This window comes from Ylistrum balloti, unplaced genomic scaffold (assembly GCF_031769215.1).
Source record: "Ylistrum balloti isolate Yb309-2 unplaced genomic scaffold, AGI_CSIRO_Ybal_v1 Utg370026, whole genome shotgun sequence".
Classification (NCBI taxonomy): domain Eukaryota; kingdom Metazoa; phylum Mollusca; class Bivalvia; order Pectinida; family Pectinidae; genus Ylistrum; species Ylistrum balloti.
In genome coordinates this window covers 42,499-68,086 of record NW_026782091.1, presented here as the reverse complement: position 1 = coordinate 68,086, position 25,588 = coordinate 42,499, and the positions used below count along the sequence as shown (strand labels likewise).

Sequence of the window (25,588 nt, the reverse complement as noted above, 5' to 3'; positions counted from 1 at the left end):
ATGTTTACTTCAAATAGGGGTGTCAGGTTTGAGAGGTGTGTCTTTTTTCGACCAATCGCAATCTTTATTTAACTCCTCGTAAGTATACTTACTCCCCGTTCTTGTAGCGTAATTTCCTTCACCAGTTATAGAACAATATCATATATGCAGAAAACAATCTCATGACAATTATATATAAGAATGATAAGTACAATATTATAACTAATTCAATCATCATCCGTGTGAAATTAATTTAAAACAACATTCTTATTAATATTGACGATATAGAAGGAATAGCCACCACGCACAAAGTCACGTTGCACGATAACGTAAACACGCACAGGCCTTAGACGTAAACACGGGGCAATCACGGTGTCGTCAGAACGAAGGAGAGAGATTGAATCGTTAAGGTCAGTATATTCTGTCGTTTTCTTATTAAAACGCATATAACAAGATCAAACATTTGTTTTGGCAAAGATTGTTAATATTTGATCGTCTTCAGAACTTATGAAATGTTAAAAATCCTGCAAAACATGGACGAGAATTAATTTTGGCTCGCTTCCAATGTTTATATCGATCGTAAACAAATGTTGTTGGTGTTTTATTAGATATAAAGAGTATAATATTAGATGCTAGCAATCAATTCTTTCGAGCTATCTGTTAGAATTCATTTATTTTTGAAGATCTTACACGCAGAATTTTGTATCAAAATTTAAAAACAACGTTAGCCTTATTCCCAGTAGGTTGGATCGCAAACCGACTCGAACTGGTTTAGACCAACCAAGCTATTTTGTCCAAGAGTGAATGACCGACAAATGATCACTATCGGTTCGTGTGAATGACCGAGAAAATATTGACACCGCATTCGGTAGTACTTGAGTGATAAAAGATATTTTGCACGCTAATCTACTATGGCCTCGTTAAAAAAGTCGCTAAATCTGGGTGCAATTAGGTCAGTTTCAATTTTTCCTCAGGAGGAATCGAAACAAGGATCTATTTTTGTAAACACATTTTATAGTGATTAGTTCGACCTTAAAACAGTTTATATATGATAGTTGATTAAATAACAAATTTACATATGTAATTTCAGAAAATTGACGGCAATGACAAGCACCCTCTTAAGTATACAGTATACAATGTGATGATTTATTCATTATAGGAAGAAGAAACCACAGTTGGAAACCAATACATCACACGAAAAATTGATCAACGATTATCGTTTTAGATAAATGGGTAAGAAAATTGTCATCGTTTGAAAAAAAATGTATGTCAATGTTTGAAAATAAATGTAACTTCATATATTTGCATGTGTTATTTTCTTTCTCTTTTACTCGTACATGTAGTTGCAAGAGAAAGAAAGAAAAATTTATTGTTGATATTCATTTAACTTCTCTTCATTTCAGACCGAATGAATGATAACTTCTTCAGCCAGCAGATAGGAGGAATCTTTGACAACCATAATAGAGAGAACTGGGTATGGGATCAGTTCCATAAGTCACCCGAAGTGACACTTTCCCCCGACCAGGAAAGTGCATACTTCCATATTGATCCGGTATACCACAGTACCGGCACAGCAGGTAATGGAATATGTCAGGTTAACACTTTACTACTTTTATATATATATATTCAATTTTACATTTTGTTTCTTATTAATAAAACCACTTATGAAATACTAATATGAATGAAAATAACATTGTTGCAGTAGTTATTGTATTAAAAAAAGTCCTATGAAAGTAAAACTGTGAAATGTTGGGGTTTTTTTTTATCGTTTTCCGTTTGTTAAATAACGGGTTTAGATAAGTTAAATAACAGGTTTAGATAAATATGTCTATAATCAAAAACTATTTCTTTGTTATTTGTTGTAACCTGCTCAAATTATATGAAAAATTTTCAAAATACAAATAAAAAATAAGGAGAATAAATGTGGAAGAGACAGAATACAATAAAAGTGTAGCAATCAATAACAAATCTAAGTTTTAAACAGATTTTTGGTGAGAAAAATTAATTAGGATAATGTTGAAGATCAACAATATTCAAAAGATAAACAATAAATAGGGAAGTTAGGAAGGATCAACTTCTTATATAGAGAATATACATTGTAAATATCATCAAGTCTGTGTGTGGCTAAATTACATCGTTGTCCCTAATCATAATTGAGATAAAATGACTTTTAATTTAGAATTTGAAGCAAAAAAATCATGATTAAGAGTAAGGTGGCATCTGTGTTTTGTTCTTTTATATTTACATTAACAGACCTAATAAGCAAAATATATTGGTTTGAATTCATACATAAATCTAAAACGCTAACTGTGTTAAAAAGCTACATTTTTCTTTAAGCTCATATTTTAAACACCTAGCTTGCTTTCGTGGCATCACAGTGCTAAATATCAGTAGACAATGAATGGCATTTTAAAATAAAACTTTCGTCCTTTTTGCACATTTAGGGAACAGTCAAAATTTTTATGTAATGTCATGTTTCGAAAGCTTTGCATTGCCTTATTAAAATCTCATTTAACTTTTATAAACGCTTATAAATAGCATAAGGTATAGAGCACTGCTCATTTCATGATTTTTTTCACTACCGGCATGACTTGTGGCCGGAAGCACTGTTTCCTCTGTACTTGCAATGGTTTGTATTACAGGTGATTGATCAAAAAGAAAGGCAACCATGAGAGGCTTCGAAATCCTGGTTCTGATCACATACTTTGGAACATATTATACAATAAATAGATTGTGTAGTTTGGAGGTAATGTTTATTAAAAAGGATGAGTATGTGGTGATGTTTTTTTTACCAATGTTTATTAATTTAACAACCATTTTTCTTTCCATTATAGTGCACATGAAATGGAATGCAGAAATGAATATTACTGTTGCACACAGACACATATGTGATTTTTACAATGTTTTTGCAGTGTGAAAAATATGTTAATTAGTTGTGATGATTAAAGCTGTTCTAATTGGGAAAATTTGAAGAAAAAAATCCCTGTAAAATAAATAAATTTTTTTTTTTGCATATTTTAGAAGTTACGATTTGAAAAATTAACTAGACTTATGGATTTGATTTGATGCTTCTCTTGTCTATATACAATATTTTTCATAAATAAACTTTTTGTTTCTTCATCTGTTTGAAGCAAAGGTATCTTCACAACTTCGTGAGCTGTTAAAAAGAGAAAAAAGAGTACAGTGTTTGGGAAACTTTCAAGAGAATATAATCACAAGTCTTAATATGACATTTTATCCAATAGGGACAAAATACTGTATGAAACAGTTCATCCCATGTGACGGCAAGAAGATTGTATTACAAAAAACCCATAGCTTGATTTTTGAATGGAAGATATTCTAATCTTAGAGAAAAGTGGGTTTGTGCAGAAAATTTAATGTTGATCTTCTAACTTTCAGGTGTACGGGGCACCAAAGGGTTTATAGATGGTATACACTATTGGGAGGTGACATTCCTTGAGCCCCCGAATGGGACCTCAGTTATGGTGGGTGTAGGGACAGAAAAAGCTGGACTACATACAGATGACTACAGATTTGTTGATCTAATTGGTAAGTCTGCAGAAATAAAAAAGAATCTTCCATCCTCTTGCGGTAAGGATATGGGGATCGCAAACCAAATGAGAAAAACATGAAACTCAACTAGTGTTTTTTTCAATTTAAGAATCTTTACCTGAGAGAATACCCCCCACCCCCCTTTCATATTGTTACAACATAGCAATTCAATGAAGATTTATTTACAAAAGTAATATATGGTGGTGTAATGTTATCTGACCTCTCTTGACTTATTGAAATAATAACATACCAATCTTTTTCCTGCAATATACACAAGGAGCCAACAAACACATATTGACACAAATAAATCTCTTCTGACCAACAGTAGAAATGGATTGTCTGATGGGTAGGAGATTATTGCCTGATAAATATCTCTTGCAGTTGTTTTCTTTAGTTGTAACAATACATGGATTATTTTGATACCGGTTTACAACTATTGGATTAAGTTTGGCGACAGGTTTTCTGTGATATGGTTGTCTCCCCAAGATCGTAACATAGCAAATTTGAGTCTGTCCTAATGATAATATAACCCGAAACACTTGAAAAAAGGTGAAAACAGTTAAATGTTGTATGATAGTTGCTTTAAACATAATTGTGTCAATCTTATTTCAAGTAGGTCTCAGAAATCTCGATGAAATAGCAGATTAATTCTGTATAATTGATTTAAAAGTTTAATTACCACTTTCTGAATTTTTGTCTTTTTTTTATGTTTAAAAAATGTATCATTTCCTCATGCTTTATACATGAAGAAAAGTAATGTTGGAAAGTATGAGAATATTTGTATTGTATAAACAGATATTTTATTTGATTGTCACAAATTTTTAGTTGGTGTATTGGTTTAGATCACATTTGATTGCATATTGCTTGTAAATATCTTCAGGTATTGATGGGGAAAGCTGGGGTCTTTCATATCGTGGGGATTTGTGGCATGATGGAATGTGTCATGAATTCTGTGCACCAGTATTCCACCAGGCTGTGATCGGCTGCCTCTTAAATCTATACAAAGGGACCTTAACCTATTATCAAGATGGGCGAGAACTTGGTGTGGCTTTCACTGGTCTCAACAATCTAAGCATGCCATTGTACCCAATGGTAAGCTCTACTGCAACTGAGACTGAACTTGGACTTGGTACACGAACATGTCGATACCTCTCTCTGCAGGAGAAGTGCTTCCAGGCCATCAAAAACAGTCTTCGGTGCAGCTCTGAGGATGAAGTAGACAACTTACCTTTACCAAATTCCATGAAAACTTTCATCAAGGAATTCTAAAATCATGTCATGTTCACATTAAATTTACATTGAGATCAGGGGTGCTGCTGATACTTTATCAGGATTCACAATTTTTCACGTCATTATAGAAATTTGTTACTCAAATTTGTGACGGCTGCATTTTTTTTTTTTTCTATTTTTGTAGTTTCTTTTCAAATACTGGTTGATCAATGCAAATCTTATTTCTTTGATCAGGAATTGGTCTTTCAGGTTTTCTGTATTGACCAATATTCCATCTAATGGAACCTGTTACTTAAAAATATTCAGGTGGAGTTTATTCTGTGATTAGTTTTTTGTGGCAACTGTCTATATAACAGAAATCTGTTTGATCTAGAAAAGTCTATTACATAACATTATTATATTATGCATTTGAACAAAGGGACTTGGCAGACGTTCCTAACTCTATGGTCAGTGTTGTATTATACTGACGTTACAAATATATAAATTGTAGAGTTAAGAATTCATACCAAACCTCAGTGCTACAGTATATATATATATATTATTTGATTAAATGAATGTGTATGAATTAATTTTTTTTTTTTCTGATCACAGTAGATACCGGTAGTTACTATGAGTTTCAGACTAACCAGGTTTCGGTATACACTTATATAATAAAAGTTAATGATATTATGATAACTATTAATTTTATAATGTGGAATCTTGATGTAAAAGGATTCTGCCTGTAGTGTTTCCGATTTTCATGTTTCAGTGAGAAAAATGATTGGATTTAGATATTTTGTGAAATTTCATGGAACATTATGGTATGCTTAATCAATATTTTAATTCAATGTGGTAAGATAGCAATTTTTTGTGCAGTTAAGCATGTTGGTTTGGTTTTTTTCTATTGCTCTGACAGAAATACGTGAATTTTGAATTTTTGGGGACAAATTGCTGTCATGAAATTGTGCATGAAAAATAATCAGATCTTGAAAACAAATCATGTATTTAATTTAGGAAATTAAAGAAAAATAATTTAAACATACTAGTCAATGTATAAGTAAGGCATTCCAATATTATGTATAAAGAAGACTACATAGTTATTGATAATGAAGGGAATTAGTTTCAATATGTACGGGTACTTCATATGAAAGTTTTCAATCAGCATTAATCATCAATATTTAAAGGGACTGGCAATGCTGACCTTAAAATGTGTGTTTCAGGTGTCCTTACACAAACAAATTCTTTTATCAACCTCCTATTTCAACTGTTGGAAGTGGTTGATAAATCTTAAATGCTCTCAGGTGACGTTGACATTTCGCAATATGAAAGGTGAAGTTCTTTTCAATCCAAGAGTGAGCAAATTTTGAGGCTACTGACAGAAATAAAAAAATATGTGCTTGAATAAGAAACTTGGAGCAGTTCTTTTTTGGTTGGGAAATGAATGAGATTGGTCAGGAACCCTGAAGCTATCATTTTGAGGTCTTTGTAGACATTGCAAAGCAATACACATTAATTATCTGTTTGCCAAACATTTAATTTTGATCATATTACAGCATTAATTTATTTCAATTTAAAACAATTTTTTTTTTTTTTTTAACAACCGTTGTTTTGTGAATTTTGATTTTGCAATAGTCAATTGAGTAGGAAAATAACTGAGTTGTAGTGTATGCTTCTGTGAAGTTTATAAATACATGTATTTTGAGACGATTGCTAAAGCAGAAGTGTGATGGAATATCTGTCCAGAATTTGTGAGTTTATTTGTATGGGGATGTACGAAGTTGTAGAAAATTTGCCTGTGAATTAAATACTACAATCTGGTGTTAATGTAATTCTGTTTCAGGTGTAAATGCATAGGTTGGATTGTATGTAATCGGAGAAAACTGGTTGTATGCATTTGTATGACAATATTGACAGGATATGACAGGATTTTTTTGATACATGTATATATTGTTTTGTTGATCAATTGATTGTACAGCGTTGATTTTGATTGTTTTATATTGTCAGGGTTTTATATGATAAATAAAAAATGTTATTTACAAAGTGGTGTTGATGATTTGGTATTAAATTAAAATTTTGAAAGACACTTAATAATTTTGTAATTAGAGGGAAGAGTTTTTATATTATTTTCAGTATTTGGTTCTGCCAATTCACCTTCACGTCCATATTTGTTTTTCGTTGGTTTTTTGGTGTCATCATTTAAAATTCTTCTTCAGAACCATAAGACTTAGTATCAGTGCTAGTGTGAAGTTCCAATTCCGAACCACAGGACTTTGTGTCTTTGCTAGTGTGAACTTCAGTCAACTTTAACCTAGCACAGGATCTTGGCACATTTAAAGATGCATGCAAGCAGTGAAAGAATCAAATGTCAGAATTTGATTTATATAAGCATTTTGACACATGAAAAGGAAAATCCAGAAATCACAAATTATATATATATATTGTGAAAATTACTAATTTGCACTTGAAATAAGCCTTTGGTCCATTTCTTATCAGAGACATATATGAACATGAATTTGAGTGACTGAAAATTAGCTTTCTTAATAGTAACTTAATAAACTACCATTGAATGGTAACTGGTTAAATATCTTCAAGGAAAGTAGAGCTAGACTAGAAAAATCAGAAATTTGTGGCCAACCCTCACAAGATAAGGTTGGACACAAAGATCCATTCTGGGTGGTACTTTCAATTTCCTAAGTCACACCAGGAATATTCTTTTTATTGGAAATAACAGGCAGGCAATGTGAACACACTAGTGTGACATTGATATATGCAACAAGTTTGTATAGATATGTCATGTTAATACATACATCAGTCTACATGTATATATACTTCAAAATATTGTGTATACTACTGAGACCGATAAAATGAAAAAAGTTAATTTTTGTAACATCAATTTTCCTTGATCACATGGCGACACAGTAACAGAAATTTGACTCACTGTTGGTATATTGAGAATGTTAACACCACAGCAAGGTGGCTTTAAATGCAGGGAAAAAATATACCAGTTAGAGAAGAGGGTCGTGGTATGGCGCTGGCTTTCATATTTGGCATGCGCGTTCCTTGTGACAAGACCTTTCTGGTGATACCAATTTTTTGGTAATGGGATTTTAATTTTGTTGCAACCGGAGGCATGGTGTTTAATAAACGCCTCTTGTTTTTCTTTAATGTATTGTTTCAACAGGCCATGAAGTCACGATTGTTTCTTTTCAGCAAATGTTAACTGTCAAGCTACTTGCAACTAACGTTCACAAAACCGTGGACAATACGTAGCGGTCCTGAAATATCCTTATCGTGATTCGTGTATCTAGTAAACAAGGTTGTTTTTTTATCTCCAGCTTGGCCTAATTTGGTCCTGACTTACCTTGGCTTTCGACCTTGACACAGTGCCCGACTTTACCTACATCCAACATGAGAGTTAGCAAACAGACCACGAGAACACAAAAGTAAAGACACCTGCTTGACCCAATAAATTGCATGGAAACCCGATACGACGTTATATAACGTAGAAGCTTTAGTACTTTACCAGGTAAATAAACGGAGAATACACTATTTTGTAACGTCCACATGTTTATATTTTAAGGAAACTACGTGTGTTTTTATTTTATGTGCTTTTGAAATTAAGCACCTGGACGTTGAATAATCCATTCTTCTCCACAAGCTTACCATATTTATTTACTTTTAAAAGTCCCATTCTTGTCCACAAGCATCTGTGGTCGGTTGGCAGGGCACGGAGTCTCTTTCCAGAGAAGGTTGCAGAATGTGCTAGCAAGTTTTGATATATTTTTTTATTACATGGCGATGTAATATGATAAAAACACTGCGGAATACCCGACAATTCAGGCTAAGGTCCCGTCTTATTTCACACAAGTCCGGACACTTTTTGGCACGAAGCGCACACCACTATTGACGCATTAATCAATATTTGCAAACGTATGTGAATTTTGTGCTTTCATATTTATTTCTACTTTAAGTAACCATGACAGCAATATCACACAACAAATTCTTGTTAATGCACTTCACAGGTTTCCAGCGAAATGTTACATAAAGGTCTCTTTGAATAGGAAGTTACGTGGGAGGGTATCGCTCTACCGGATTTTGTTTTGTTACATAGTATTGTAAATGTAATAAACTGTGCAGATCTTGGCTGACGTTTGTTTATTTACATAACGCTTTCTCCGTTTAAACACGCCAGACAAAATTTAACACAGATATATAAAACATATTACTTCTATTACGCCCGACTTTCACCTAGACGTCCGATTCAATTCCCCGGGCGGGAAAATGGTCAGCTGCTCGACCACGATACTCCAGTTTTCGCAAAAAATAAATTAAGTGTATTTTCGCAATTCCGTTTAACCAATTCCCATCACATACAATGTATAACAAATGATATAAAAACGTAATACATTTGAGAAGACTTATACAATGTACAGAAAGTCACGCTGTGCTCTGCATAGTAGCCTATGCATAAACTATTGAATAATCAGATTGTCGTTAGTTGTCCTAGGGCAGACTTCTCGGTCAAAATACAGACTTATGACCTAGAGAAGATTAAGCAGGTGTTCGTTCGTATGAAGTTCTTTGTTGCCCGTATTCGGAACCAAGGGTTCAATTTTGGTTTACATATACAAACCCTTCGATTAAAATATTTTGTCTCTTTGGAAGGCAACGAATATTTGCACTGCATTCATAATATAGTCTATGGCTTACAATTGAACTCTTTTGTGATAATATCAAAATTTAAAACTTTTTTGCATTTGTCTTTTACCTTTTAGCTTGTTTATATTATTCCGTTCTTGGATCGCTGTGTGTTTTACCGGTTGATGGCCCTAATGACCTTTTATGTGTTGACGGGCCGTTAAGACTTATACTTATATATACTTATAATATAATATTAATATTCATATTATAAGTATTATTGATAAAGCTTAGAGCTCAATTCAAATTCTAAAGTCGTTCCACCTGTGTCAAAGAATGATGGACGGACGAACGGAATAAATAAGTAACGGACGATGCACATTCGCTTTCAGCAGAGACGTATATATGTCTCTGCTTTCATATAACATTACCAAAGCCAGTTGTGTATTGCCGATACTGAAAATAATCTCACAACAACATGGAAATAGATAGATATAAATATTGGACTGCTTTTATTGGCCTATCGCGTGAAAACGTAGAAGAGTTCAGAGATATCTGTGTTTTTTATTGGTATTTGCAAAACAAACAACGATACACATATGTGTAATATAAGGTCGCCGGGTAGCCACACAGGTACTGTACACGCATACAAGTGTGCTATTTATAGAAATGACCTGTAGTTACACTTATCAACAAATACTGACAGTCATTACTGAATGGGAAACTCGTCCAGTAACGGCCGTAAGTATCATTTGATGGAGTGTGGACTACACATCTGTATCTACCTTGATTTCCGACATTTTGATAATTCAAAAGACTGATATATAATTTTGGTGTGGCTTTTGTTCCTTGTTAATAACATTACGTATGTCGTTTTCACTTCCCAATCCAGATCAATTATGAATTGCCGAACTGACAGGTCGACAGATATGGATGTGCATGATACACTTGTTCATTGAGAGGGAGTGGGCGTGGTTGGGGGGGGGGGGGGGGGTTGCTTCAAACATACAACAATATGTGACCAATATGAGGGTACAGTAACATAAAAAGTATTAGCCAGATCCTAAAAATACCTATCAATGATTGGATATTTCTCTGCAGTTGAGGTCCTATGATGGTATAGTTCAACACCATCAATGCATTATAGAAACATTCAAGCTTCAAAATTTATACACAACTGTGCCTCAAAATTTCTGTTATATTGTGGTGGAAGTGGATCTCCTTGTCGTGTGCCTGTAGTATGCAGTAATTCGCTAGGGCGAGTTGTCTTGTCAAATCAGAATGCCCTGGGCGACTCGGCCACCGACTAACCTTTGTTGGTCAGTCTACAGCTTGTCGCGTCAGTGAGCACACAGGTTTTCACAGCTCCGTTCACTGCCGTGTTGTAGACCTTGCGATAGCCTACATTCGTTAATGTTTGCCTATTCTACATCGGTGTCAGAAGTATTTGTTTGGTAGTCGGGAATTCACCGTATATATTTCCGAATATCCCGGCCTTTCAGGACATTTGTCCATTTTTTCCTTCCCCTTTCCCAATTCTTGTATACCCCCAATTTATTCCTTCTATTACCCTTCCCGCATTACTGTTATATTTCTTCATTACTTTCACACAATTACCCAAGAGCACACCACTCACTCTCCTATCCCTGCATACATAATCCTAAACACCACATCAAAACTTTATAAATAAGTATTGGTGATAAGACATGTCGGGCCCATTAAACATCAATGTTGCCTCGGCTGAGGAATTAAGAGATATTCCCGGTATAGGGGAGAAGAGAGCTAAAGTCCTTATAGCAAAACGTGCTGAATTAGGATCTCTCACGCTGGAGGATGTCAAGATGCTAACTGAGATTCCTTCCACAATATGGGACCCCCTTGTGAAAAAGGGCAATGTTTCATTTGAGCCTCTCGATAACCCGGGAGGTAATTCTATGGAAAATCCTGTCAGTAATGTCCAATATGAGCTGGTTGTATTGACGGAGAAACTGAGGAAATTTGAGACAGTTATCCGTACTCAGCAGGAGGAACTGGCTGAGAGAGACAAGCATTTTAAGCAAACGCTTGAGGAAATGAGGGAGGCTCATAGAGAGGAATTGGATGAACAGAGAGAATATTTTGAAAAGAGGGAACAGATGCTGGAGGAAAAACTGAAAATTGGGCCAACTCCGTTGACTGTTAAAGAAGAGCAAACCTCGTTATTCAGCCCCGCAGCTACCTTAATGAGTAAAATGGCTGATGTGGCCCCTGGTGGGGTGTATGGTGGTGCAAGAGAGCGCCAATCCCGGCCAGTGTCAACTGAGAGGAAAGAAAGGTCAACTGTTCCGCCTGGGAATTGGGAAGATGGGAGAAGAAAACCGAGATTCTTGCAGCACGATGATCGGGGTCAGAAAATTAAGATGCCCACCTATGATGGCAAGTCCGAATGGAGACCCTACCATCTACAGTTTTCTCATATAGCCAATCGATATAATTGGGATGACGATGAAAGGCTTGACAAGTTTGTGGAGTGCCTGCGGGAGAAAGCTCTGAAATTTTTCAGTACCCAGCCTGTCTCAGTACGGGGGAACTTCATAGCACTCTGTCAGAAAATGAATGAACGGTTTGGGAAGAAGGACCTTCCACACATTGTTCGGCGACAACTCCAGGATTTAAAACAACTTCCCGAGGAGTCCATAGAGGAGTACGCAGAAAGGGCCATGGAACTTGCTGCAGATGGGTTCCCAGACCTTGATGAAAAGGGAAGGGAGATGTTAGCCGTTGACGGGTTATTGAAAGGTCTGAAGAATAAAAATGCTGCTCTAACAGCCATGGACATGAACCCCTGTTCACTTGATGAGGCGGTGAAATTTGTGAAGAGCTCCATAACCAACCAAAGGGTCATTCTCGGGTCAAAAGGGCTTAGCCCAGATGTTAAACGGGTTTCGTTTCGTGGGTTGGATTGCGAGGAATATGGCGTTAGGGAAACAAAATTTGAGCTACCCCCATCTAACATCCTAATGGACAAGATAAAAAAGACAGAAGAAGATATGGCAGAGGTTCAGAAGGCACTCGGCCGAATCTTTGCGAAACTTGAGAATATTGATAAGCCTGGGTCCCCTAATGCCAGGGTTCGGTCGAACCATTCGCCGTCACCTCAGGAGAGGTCTTCTGCATGTTTCGGTTGTGGAGTAGAAGGCCACTTCCTCAAGGACTGCCCGACCAAGTCAGCTTCCACCTCGGTCAGACGGAATAGGTCACCGTCGCCCCAACAGCGTTCATCTTCACCTTTAAACTTCCAAGGGCAGAGGAAATAGGCCGATCCTCCGCCCACCAAGATAACTTTGGCCAACCGTTCCCGAAGAAACCTAAGAAGTGTCACTTGTTACAGACACAAGTGGTCTTTCTTGGGAAGGTAGTCAGTGCGCAAGGTGTTTCCGTGAATCCAGACAGTGTAAAGGTCATTGCAGCGTGGCCACTACCGGCAAATAAGAGAGAATTGGAATCTTTCCTCGGATTTATCAATTACCATCGGGAGCACATAAAGGACTTTGCGAAGAAAGCTGCACCCCTCCACGATCTTACTGGCAAGAAGGAATTCTGTTTTGTGAATGTCCATCAGGAGGCATTTGAAACATTGAAATCGGCCATGCAAGAGGCGGTTACCCTGGCCTTTCCAAATCCTGAGGATACATACATATTGGACACAGATGCTTCAGATAGGGCCATCGGGGCAGAACTTAACCAGCTACAGAACGGTAGGGAACAAACTATCAGCTTCGCAAGCAAGGTCCTCACTCCCTGCCAAAGGAAGTACTGCACTACCAGAAAGGAGCTTCTTGCAATAGTAGTTTTCACCAGGCAGTTCCGCCATTACCTGCTAGCCAAGCCTTTTGTGGTGAGAACTGATCATAGTAGCTTGACATGGCTCCTCAATTTCAAGAACGTAGAAGGGCAGTTAGCTAGGTGGATCGAGGAACTCTCTTCCTATGCCATGATCATACAACACCGCCCGGGGAAAGAACATCAAAATGCTGATGGCCTATCCCGCGTCCCAGATTTCCTTAGTGAGTGCAAGAACTATCGACAGAGTACAGCCCTGGAGAATTTGCCTTGTGGTGGGTGCAAATACTGCACGAGGGCGCGACAGCAATGGCAGACTTTTGAAGACGATGTGGATTATGTCGTACCACTGGCGGTTCGGAAAGTTGAGGCAACGTTCCCGAAATGTGACTGGGCTATTGCTCTGAGCCAAGAGGAGTTGAGGCAGCGCCAGCTAGAAGACAAAGATCTACAAACACTTATGAGCTGGAGAGAGACAGAGCATGACCCAACACCATTCGAGTTGCAGCTAGTGGGTCCGGCTGTTCGCCATTGGTGGATGTGTAGATCCCAGCTTGAGCAGCACAGTGGAGTGCGAGTGCTCCATTATCGTTGGGAGGATCCAATCTGCCCGAGACGTTTGGTGATGGTGCCCCGCACGATGCAGCAGGAAGTTTTGGAAAAAGCCCATGATTTGCCATGCAGTGGACATCTAGGACAAGTGAAAACCCTGGAGAAGGTCAGGAAAATTGCTATTTGGTACGGTTTGTCCAAGGCATGTAAAGACTACGTGGCTTCCTGTAATACGTGCAACTTGAGCAAAAAAGCCAACTGTAAAGCCAAAGCGGAGCTCGGACAATACCATGCAGGGTTGCCTCTAGAACGACTTCACATGGACATACTTGGTCCTCTACCGATTTCTAACCAGGGCAATAAGTATGTCTTGATGTTAATTGATCAATTCACCAAATGGCTTGAGTGCTTTCCGATTCCCAACCAAAATTCTGAGACTGTAGCAAAAATGATGGTGGACGGATTTATCAGCCGTTTCGGATGCCCTTTGGAGCTCCACACAGACCAGGGTAAAAACATGGATGGATCAGTTGTTCGTGCTATATGTGATCTGTTACAGATAACAAAAACACGTACTACCCCTTACCATCCTTCTTCTAATGGCCAAATTGAAAGGTACAACAGAGTCCTCCTACAGTGTATACGTTGTTTCCTCAAGGCCAAGCAGGATTTGTGGGATCAATACTTACAACAACTTGCCGGGGCCATTCGCTCTACTCAACATCGTCAGACTGGCTTCACTGCAAATCGGATGATGCTGGGAAGGGAAGTTACACAGCCACTCGATTTGATGCTCGGAACTTACGGCAGAGTCCGTAAGTATGATGGGGCTTCCGAGTATGTCCGACAACTAGAGGAGACGTTCCAAGAGGCCCATCGAATTGCCAGAAGTAATTTGCAGGCATCCCAACTTCATCAAAAGAAGGACTATGACCTGCGTCTTAACCAATATCGGTTCAATGTTGGGGATGTCGTGCTTAAGATAGAGTCAGCATCGAAAGTTGGACATAGTCCGAAGTTAAGGCGTCCCTGGCGAGGTCCATATGTTATCTCACAGGTATTGTCCCCCGTCCTTTATCGCATCAAGGACAGGAAAACCGAGAAGGTTATCCATCATGACCGCCTCAAGCTGTGTGAGGATCGCGAGTTTCCGCTGTGGCTCAAGAGATGCAGGAACCAAATCCTTAGCAAAGTTGAAGATGAGCCGCCACATTCCTCGGAAAACGAAAACGTGCAGATCTCTGATCTGTTTACTGTTGACCCCGAACTCGCATCCAATGCCGGGCAATCTCATCCCGAGAAGAATCTCGCAGTTGGGTATTCTCAGGATGGGCAGTTCTCTCAACAAGAACAGTCCCCAAAAACTTGCCTCCAGGAAGAAGAAGCCCAGAGTTCAACAGGTATCAAGCCCCCAGGTAGGCAGAGGAGACAACCTAAGTACCTGGAAGACTACCACCTGGATGCCGGATGGGATCCATGAGGGAACGACGGATATGTTCCTCTTCAAGAAAGTAAACGGGAGGGAGTGTGGTGGAAGTGGATCTCCTTGTCGTGTGCCTGTAGTATGCAGTAATTCGCTAGGGCGAGTTGTCTTGTCAAATCAGAATGCCCTGGGCGACTCGGCCACCGACTAACCTTTGTTGGTCAGTCTACAGCTTGTCGCGTCAGTGAGCACACAGGTTTTCACAGCTCCGTTCACTGCCGTGTTGTAGACCTTGCGATAGCCTGCATTCGTTAATGTTTGCCTATTCTACAATATCAATATAAATTTGGTATTGGTCATAACAGAGAATTTGAAGTAGGCAGTAAGTGAGGATTTTTCAGTATACTGCCAGTTTTTCTTGATTATATATTGTGTATATGGACGGTTGTATCCTGACAATATCAAACATTTATACCTTTCACAGTATACATCTATTCAAAAATGAAAGCTTTTTCAAAAGAGGGGACTTCCTACAGGAACTCAAAATATTGACAGACTGTTAGTTTTCTTTCTGTATTCAATATTAGCACAAAGTCACTGCTTCATTAATGATTTCAGACAAATTTCTGTTTCAAATGAATATTAATTCACTTTGCAGTCTACTTATTTTTAAGTGCTGCTGTCAATTACGGCTTATGCTGTCAGTAAAAAAACACGAAAAGTCGCCGAATCAACATATAACTATATGGAAATCAAGTACATAGCTTTGCTGTTGTCTACACTTTGATGTGTCCCCTCCAGACCATCTACATAAAAATGTATACAGGAACTCTTTTTCTAAATCAGGCTTTTCTGCCAAATCAGGAGTTTGCTTATTAATTGGTTTGTGAGATACCTTCAGTCTAAAATGTTAATTTTCTGAATTGCTGTGCTTTTAGATGCTGTAATTACCCCATATGGTGATTTTTTTTTCCCTTCAGATTATAAAAAAAAGATGGCTGAAAAGAATCCCAAAGATGCAAACACAACAGAATTGTGGGTTTCACGTGTATGTGATTACTCCTCCGAGTATGACCCAGTTAAGTAAGTTTGTATATAAAGTACACATACTGTGTTGGATTTTCTTGAAAAATATACCTCCATCCCCTTGTAACAGTCTCAGAAGACAACTTTATACATATGTTGTTAAATCATTATTTTTGGGGGGACTTTATTTTCATTAATTTTATTTGTACTTTTAATCCATGAATTCATATGTCCCTAACTGTTATAAATTAGTACAAGTAGATAAATTTATCCACAAAATACATTTTTTTTGCAAACCCATCAAAATTGAATTTTGTAAGTATCGAATTGTAATTGTATTTTAAACAATATGGTGTATTTGGCTATTACCTGGGGAACTGTTTGCTTGGTTACTGCTGTATATCAGTAGAAATCCTGCCTTTTCTTTTCTATAAATCACTTTTGGTATGAATATGGTATATGGAATTTTACCTGTGTCACAAGATCTTTATATGTAATTGGTATTTTAGCTGGGCTGCAAACTGTGTGATTGGAACGCCGAAAGTATACCCACGATACGGAGATATCCACGGAGCATGGGCCCAAGGTGTTTGTGACAGCCAACAATTTTTAGAGGTAGATATAGCCAGAGCATGCTCTCTAGCATTCCAGTTTTTTACAAATGTTATTTTTAACAAATTGACACACAATATTCTGTCAAGTACATCCCAGTTCGTTAAAGAAAGATTGTTGTAACAAATTGGCAGGCAATATACCTTAAATTTGTCAACAACGCATGTACCACCAGGAAATTAAAAAAAAAACCAAAAAACTTGTTTTTCAATATCTGTTAATGGCCTTTTGTATAAGATTATACCTGTGTTGAGAGTTTTGACGATTCATCTATTTACAAACTGAAATGTAGATATTGATAAACTTACTATTTAAAACTGTTATGACCTCTTCGTGAGGACTAGAAATCATAAAATTAAAGATAAGTGATGTTATCAAAATGGTAACTAACACAATTACTGGGTAGCTACTTGTGAACTTTTGAAGAATAATGGTTTACTTTTAACACTTTTATACATCAAATTTATGAATAGAAAAACCAATTCATCAGTTAGAAAGAACACGATTAAGTATATGTCTGTAGGAGTTTTATAAATATAATTTTTCAAAGGTCTAAAATTTTGAAATTTTGAGTATACAATTGTATGAGATTCCCATTGGAAAAAGTCAGATATTTTCATTGCGATTAAAGTTTAAATGAAAAAAACAGACTGTTTAGTATTATCACAAAATTCACCAGTAATAAAATTTATGTTGATTTAAGTTGTTAAGAAAGCATTTTGTGAATATGAATTTACAGTATGCAATGAGAAATGGCTAGCAAATAAAAGACAGAAATGACAGCAATACTTAAGACATAAACATTATGAATTTTGTAATTTGCTTTCACACAGGTTGGATTTGCTGAGAAATTGTACTTAGATGAGGTCCACATTTATGAAACTTACCACGCTGGGTCTGTACATTGTATTAAAGCAAAAAACCCTGATAATACATGGGTGGTCATTTGGACTGGACAAACGCAAAATATTAGAAAAAGTCGCATATTTAAACCAGATATTGTTGTAAGTATGCTTAAATCCTTACTCATAAAATCTTGTACTATGAAGGATGCATGAAAATGTTTTTAATGAAAATGCTTTAGAATTATGTGTTCAACTTAAAAACAGACTGACAAAATTTTCTTTATCAAAAAATACATAGTCTTGTCTCATATATGCATTCTTGAATGTGTTTGCAAATTAATCAATAACATTCTGAAAAATCTTCATATCTATGAATATGAAATAAAGATTGCTGTTAACTAAAGATTTTGATTGTTCATCCTGATAAAACCCACAGGGACACTTACCGTATCATGACACATGGATGAAGTCAATGGTCTTTATTTTTTAGAAAAAACCATTCCTAACAGATGAACTACGGATAGAAACAGATTGTTCTACGAGTTCATCTTGGGCAGAAATTGACGCTGTAATGATTGTGGGAAGAAGATATGACTTCTGTGAGTAACGTATTACCTTTTTAAATGTCACCCTCATTCCTCAAAATTCAAGGAGTTACAATCATTTACGATCTCTACAGACATCATCAGTGATTGTAACCCCTGTTATTTACAGGATGATCACCTTCAATTGCCTTTTTCCTTTAAACCCTTTGAAAAAGACCGGCTGTGGTGACACATAAACTCCCTCCCACTTAACCCAGGAAATACACACAGTGTCACACTGTCTCCCTCTCACTCAACCCAGAGAAGTCACACATTGTCACACTGTCTCCTCCCACTCAACCCAGGAAATACACACAGTGTCACACTGTCTCCCTCTCACTCAACCCTGGAAATACACACAGTGTCACAATGTCTCCCTCCCACTCAACGCAGGGAAGACACACAGTGTCACACTGTCTCCCTCTCACTCAACCCAGGAAATACACACAGTGTCACACTGTCTCCCTCCCACTCAGTCCTGGGAACACACAGAGTGTCACACTGTCTCCCTCCCACTCAATCCTGGGAAGACATACAGTGTCACACTGTCTCCCTCTCACTCAACCAAGGGAAGACACAGAGTGTCACACTGTCTCCCTCTCACTCAACCCAAGGAAGACACACAGTGTCACACTGTCTCCCTCCCACTCAACCCAGGGAAGACACATAGTGTCACACTCTCTCCCTCCCACTTGACCCAGGAAAGACACACAGTGTCACACTGTCTCCCTCCCACTCAACCCAGGGAAGACACATAGTGTCACACTCTCTCCCTCCCACTTGACCCAGGAAAGACACACAGTGTCACACTGTCTCCCTCCCACTCAGTCCTGGGAACGCACAGAGTGTCACACTGTCTCCCTCCCACTCAATCCTGGGAAGACATACAGTGTCACACTGTCTCCCTCTCACTCAACCAAGGGAAGACACAGAGTGTCACACTGTCTCCCTCTCACTCAACCCAGGAAAGATACATAGTGTCACACTGTCTTCCTCCCACTCAACCCAGGGAAGACATACAGTGTCACACTGTCTCCCTTCCATTCAAACCTGGGAAGGCACAGAGTGTCACAATGTATCCCTCCCACTCAATCCAGGGAAGTCACACATTGTCACACACACTCCTCCCAGTCAACACAGGGAAGACACACATTGTCACACTGTCTTCCTCCCACTCAACCCAGGAAAGACACACTTTGTCACACTGTCTCCCTCCTACTCAACCCAGGGAAGACACACATTGTCACACTTTCTCTCTCTCACTCAACCCAGGAAAGACACACATTGTCACACTGTCTCCCTCCTACTCACCCCAGGGAAGGCACACATTGTTACACTTTCTCTCTCTCGCTCAACCGAGGAAAGACACACATTGTCACACTGTCTCCCTCCTACTCACCCCAGGGAAGGCACACATTGTTACACTTTCTCTCTCTCGCTCAACAGAGGAAAGACACACATTGTCACACACTCTCCCTCCCACTCAACCCAGGGAAGACACACAGTGTCACACACTCTCCTCCCACTCAGTCCCAAAAACAAGACACACTGTTAAACTGGCATCCCTGGCTCCCTCTCTCTCACACAAACAAAATATACAACTGTGTGGTAAGGATGAAAATTAAATGTAAGTATATGTAATAATCAGAATAATGTACAGAATATACATTGTAACAAAAAGAATTACATTTCAGTAAAACCACTTCCTGAAACAGGCCTGTCAGATGCTCTAGGGAACCTGGTCAACAACTCAAAATTTAGTGATGTTCAATTTCAAGTGGAAAAAGAAACATTCTATGCTCACAGGGCTATTTTGGTGGTGCGTTCTGATTTCTTTGATGCTATCCTCACCAGGGAATTCAAGGAAAAAAGGTCAAAGGTAAAATAGTAAACAGTAAATGAAGATGTGTGTTTATAGATGTCACCGTATGTTGATAAATAGGGGTGTGTGTTGATGACCAAGGATATGAGAGGATATGTGTAGACGAAACAGAAGGTATGTTGATGAATGAGATTGTGTTATGATGAATGAGAATGAATGAGAATGTATGTTGATGAATGAGGATGTGTGATGATGAATGAGAATGTGTGTTGATGAATGAGATTGTGAGGATAAATGAGAATGTATGTTGATGAATGAGGATGTGTGATGATGAATGAGGATGTGTGATGATGAATGAGAATGTGTGTTGATGAATGAGATTGTGAGGATAAATGAGAATGTGTGTTGATGAATGAGAATGTGTGAGGATAAATGAGGATGTTTCAGGATAAATGAGGATGTGTGAGGATGAATGAGGATGTTTCAGGATAAATGAGGATGTGTGTTGTTGAATGAGAATGTGTGAGGATGAATGAGATTGTGTGATGATGAATGAGATTGTGAGAATGAATGAGGATGTGTGTTGTTGAATGAGAATGTGTGATGATGAATGAGAATGTGTGAGGATGAATGAGATTGCATGACGATGAATGAGATTGTGAGAATGAATGAGAATGTGTGAGGATGAATGAGATTGTGTGACGATGAATGAGATTGTGTGATGATGAATGAGAATGTGTGAGGATGAATGAGGATGTGTGAGAATGAATGAGGATGTGTGTTGGTGAATGAGAATGTGTCAGGATGAATGAGATTGTGTGATGATGAATGAGATTGTGTGATGATGAATGAGATTGTGTGATGATGAATGAGAATGTGTAAGGATGAATGAGGATGTGTAAGGATGAATGAGGATGTGTGTTGATGAATGAGATTGTAAGAATGAATGAGGATGTGTGTTGGTGAATGAGGATGTGTGTTGATGAATGAGAATGTGTGAGGATGAATGAGATTGTGTGTTGGTGAATGAGAATGTGTGTTGGTGAATGAGGATGTGTGAGGATGAATGAGAATGTGTGTTGGTGAATGAGGATGTGTGTTGATGAATGAGAATGTGTGAGGATGAATGAGATTGTGAGGATGAATGAGGATGTGTGAGGATAAATGAGGATGTGTGATGATGAATGAGGATGTGTGATGATGAATTTGTGTTGAGGATGAATGAGGATGTGTGTTGATGAATGAGGATGTGTGAGGATGAATGAGGATGTGTGAGGATGTGTGTTGATGAGATGTGTGATATGAATGAGGATGTGTGTGATGATGAATGATGTGTGTGATGAATGAGGATGTGTGAGGATGAATGAGGATGTGTGTTGGATGAATGTGTGAGGATGAAATGAGGATGTGTGTGAGGATGATCAGGATAAATGAGGATGTGTGAGGATGAATGAGGATGTGTGTTGGATAAATGTGTGTTGAGGATGTGTGAGGATGAATGAGGATGTGTGAGGATGAATGAGGATGTGTGAGGATGAATGAGGATGTGTGATGAATGGATGTGTGAGGATAAATGAGGATGTTGTGAGAATGAGATGTTGAGGATAAATGAGGATGTGTGAGGATGAATGAGGATGTGTGAGGATGAATGAGGATGTGTGAGGATGAATGAGGATGTTGTTGATCAGAGATGTGTGTTGATGAATGATGAGGATGTGTGGATGAATGAGGATGTTGAGAATCAGGATGAATGAGAGATGTGTGAGGATGAATGAGGATGTGTGAGGATGTGTGAGGATAAATGAGGATGTGTGTTGATCAGGATAAATGAGGATGTGTGAGGATAAATGAGGATGTGTGAGGATGAATGAGGATGTTTCAGGATGAATGAGGATGTGTGAGGATGTGTGAGGATAAATGAGGATGTTTCAGGATAAATGAGGATGTTTCAGGATGAATGAGGATGTGTGAGGATGTGTGAGGATAAATGAGGATGTTTCAGGATAAATGAGGATGTTTCAGGATAAATGAGGATGTGAGAGGATAAATGAGGATGTTTCAGGATGAATGAGGATGTTTCAGGATGAATGAGGATGTGTGAGGATGAATGAGGATGTTTCAGGATAAATGAGGATGTGTGAGGATGAATGAGGATGTTTCAGGATAAATGAGGATGTGTGAGGATGAATGAGGATGTTTCAGGATGAATGAGGATGTGTGAGGATGTGTGAGGATAAATGAGGATGTTTCAGGATAAATGAGGATGTGTGAGGATGAATGAGGATGTTTCAGGATAAATGAGGATGTTTCAGGATAAATGAGGATGTTTCAGGATAAATGAGGATGTGTGAGGATGAATGAGGATGTTTCAGGATGAATGAGGATGTGTGAGGATGAATGAGGATGTGTGAGGATGAATGAGGATGTGTGAGGATGAATGAGGATGTGTGAGGATAAATGAGGATGTGTGATGATGAATGAGGATGTGTGATGATGAACAAATGCCTGTATCAGACTTCCATGTATATTTTGTAAATAGCTCCTATCATTTAGAACACAGTTGACAGATGTATGTAATTTGAACAGAAGGGTTTACAGAAAACAGTTTGAATTTGGTAAACAATTACAAAGAATTGGAAGAAGGCCAATGAAACATTCCTTAAAACAGTACCTACTTTTATCACTACACACTGACGTACAGCCTGACAGATGGGACTTTCACTGGTGGCCTCTTAAGATCTCAGACGTTTTGTTAAGAGCAGGAGGAATATATGTCAGTCCAAAGTAAGGGGAATTCACCTGGTGTGTGGATCACTGTCATTCAGTGATGTGAACAAAAAACAGAATACATCATGAAATATTCAGATATCTTACAATGTACACAAATAAAAAACAACAAAAAAATAACAGTTTTGTCATGGAAAAATATGTTGTTTTGTACTTTTATACATTTTTGTTTGGAATGCAATGGGCTCACTCATGATTGAATTTTGAATTACTGAAAAATAGCACACCAGCTTTATGTATCTCAACTTCGTCCGTCGTCGTCCGCCGTGCGCCGTCCGTAAGCAAAAGTCCAACAAGCAAAAGTGCTGATATTGGGCCTGATTTGTTATCAAATACTCTGTCTTTAAGTTAACAAATTTATGTATTATTTTTGTTTTTGAAACCTGTTTAAAAAATTAATTATAAACTTTTGTAGGAATATTTTCAAGTTTCGTGCTAGTATGAAAGAAAAACCTTTCTGCAAACTTATCACGAATGCACTTCGCTCATTAATTCAGTTTGAAAAAAGTTTTTCTTTCATACCAGCGTCAAGCTAAAAATATTCCTATCAAAGCTTAAACAAATGAGGAAGATTTAACGTGTTTCAGGAACCCATTGTTTTTCAAGACGTCAGCCCAGAGTCCTTCAGAGTCATGTTATATTTTATCTACACAAACAAAATTCCAGCCAACTGTTCCTGTATCTTACTTACAGATGTTTGGAGAGGTAAGATTCTTGGATTCGGTACTGACCTCTTGTTATGTACAGTGGCATAGGATCTAAAAAGTTCTATTATGCCTAGTTGGGTTTTTTATGCACCCAGAAGGGAGAGCTTATAGTTGCCTCTTTGTTCGTCCGTCCATCCATTTGTCTGTCCATCGTTATTTTGTCCAGAGCATTACACAAACCTATCAACATAAAACTTCATAGGTAGATTGATCCCAACAAGGAGAAGTGAAGTGCACAAAAACGATCACTCTCTTTTGCAAAATTTAGGAGTTATTTCCCTTTGTTATATTTCATACTTAATTTTGTCCAGAGTGTTACACTAAAACTATAAGATGTATCATAACCCTCCTCTCTGATGGCCCTTGTTTTTAATCAAATCACTACATTTTGATTTGCAGAAAATATGTTCAAGAGCATAATTTTAACAAATAAATTTTTAGGATTTTATGATAGTGTGATAAGTTACTATATTTTTGCTGGTCAGTCTTATCTGTATGGAACATGATTTCAAAAATATAAAACATATACCTGGTAGGTGTTTCAAAGCGGGAAAAAGATGTTGAACTTTAAACTTGTGCTCTAAGGGCATATCATTTGAATAATTTGTTTTTCATTTGCAGTGGGTGACAGATTTAAGTTGGATGGTTTACAAGCCTTAGCAGTGCGAGCGATCGCCTCAAAATTAGACATAAACAATGTAGTGGACATATACATGGCCGCAATATACAAACTGCCTGTCATTGGTAAGTTAATCAGGGAAATTTCGTGCATTTAACAAGACTTGGTGACCTGATTCAATTTTGGTTGATATACTGTAGATCATCAAACCTTATCAATATTTTTTTGTGTTAGGGGGTTGGGGGGTTGGGTTGGGGGTTGTGCGTGTGTGTGTGTGGTAGGGGAGGTTGAGAGGGGTTGGAGGGAAGGGGGGAGGTAGTAGGTTTACAATTTTGCATGGCTAATTGCCAGGGGGTAAAAGGGGAAATTTAGAGTTTAATAATTTATAGTCCTGAAAAAGTTGTTTCGACTTAATGAAATCACTCGATTATATACAATAAACATTAAAATTTATAAATATAAAATTTCATGAAAATTTTATATTATGAAAATGCAAACCATCAAGAAAGAAACCTTCACAGCATTAAGAATCCTTATATCAACCTCATCTCAAGCTGTATGTTAAGGATATACTGAGAACATTTGTAATATCTCTGTGTTGACTACAATAGAAACAGATTTTAGATGTTCTTAGTAACAATACTAACATATTTCCCTTCAAACTAAATTGCACTAGTTTTAAATCTACCTAGTTATGTTTGGTTAACCTGATATTTACAAATATGATTCTTATATGAGACATTAATTAGTTAATTAGAAAATTATAGCCATTGTCAGATTTTAGATTTTAATAGGTACCATATCAGATAACATTTCAAGACAGGAAATTCAATTAGAATTAAAAATTTAATTGATCATGATAAAATATCTAATAATATATTTTTGATTCATTTCATTTTCATGGATTCTTTCTCTTCGATGTTTTAAAATTTGTTTTCTCTCATTATGAAATTACACTTATTTTTTCATCTTCCTTTTTGAGCTAGAGATAATAGATTAATAGATAGTAGTAAACAGAAATCTCTCTTTTACACATAACTATGTTAAGATGGTAAAATAACATCACTTTGGCATCATGTTGGATGGAATTTCCAGTTGATAATCAGTAATTTCCTTTAGGAGGTTGGAAGTCACAAGCCATCTATACCTTCGGTTCTACTTCTTGAGGTGTATGTACAGTTTAAACTTCGGCTATTTTGAATCTTTAGTCTACTTTGATGTCAGATTTCGACTGTCTGTGATTGTGTTTTAACTACAAGACTGTTTGTTTTTAGATGATTTAAGGACGGTTTGTACAGATTTCATGCGACGAAATATGACCGAGGTGGTAAGAACAGAAAGTTTTATGACGCTTCATCAGGAGAATGTCATTGAACTTATTCAGATGATGACCACAAAACTGAATATCTAA

At 37.5% G+C, this 25,588-nt stretch overlaps 2 protein-coding genes across 3 annotated transcripts; both read left to right on the top strand.

The window, feature by feature from the left end:
• The first annotated feature begins 311 nt into the window (after positions 1 to 311).
• Positions 312 to 6,780, top strand: LOC132548724 (SPRY domain-containing SOCS box protein 3-like). Of its 2 annotated transcripts, none has more exons than XM_060212604.1 (5): positions 312 to 389; positions 1,139 to 1,212; positions 1,383 to 1,556; positions 3,379 to 3,528; positions 4,412 to 6,780. In XM_060212604.1, exons 2-5 carry the CDS (start codon positions 1,209 to 1,211, stop codon positions 4,798 to 4,800), a joined length of 717 nt encoding a protein of 238 aa, XP_060068587.1. In that variant the 5' UTR covers positions 312 to 389; positions 1,139 to 1,208; the 3' UTR covers positions 4,801 to 6,780. The 2 variants fall into 2 exon arrangements, with proteins under 2 accessions (XP_060068587.1, XP_060068586.1); XM_060212603.1 differs by lacking the exon at positions 312 to 389 and adding an exon at positions 732 to 931.
• A 9,389-nt stretch (positions 6,781 to 16,169) lies between these two features.
• On the top strand, positions 16,170 to 25,588 carry LOC132548738 (speckle-type POZ protein-like). The gene is made up of 8 exons (XM_060212620.1): positions 16,170 to 16,258; positions 16,711 to 16,816; positions 17,647 to 17,817; positions 18,149 to 18,257; positions 19,937 to 20,121; positions 23,439 to 23,556; positions 24,180 to 24,302; positions 25,452 to 25,588. Exons 1-8 carry the CDS (start codon positions 16,170 to 16,172, stop codon positions 25,586 to 25,588), a joined length of 1,038 nt encoding a protein of 345 aa, XP_060068603.1.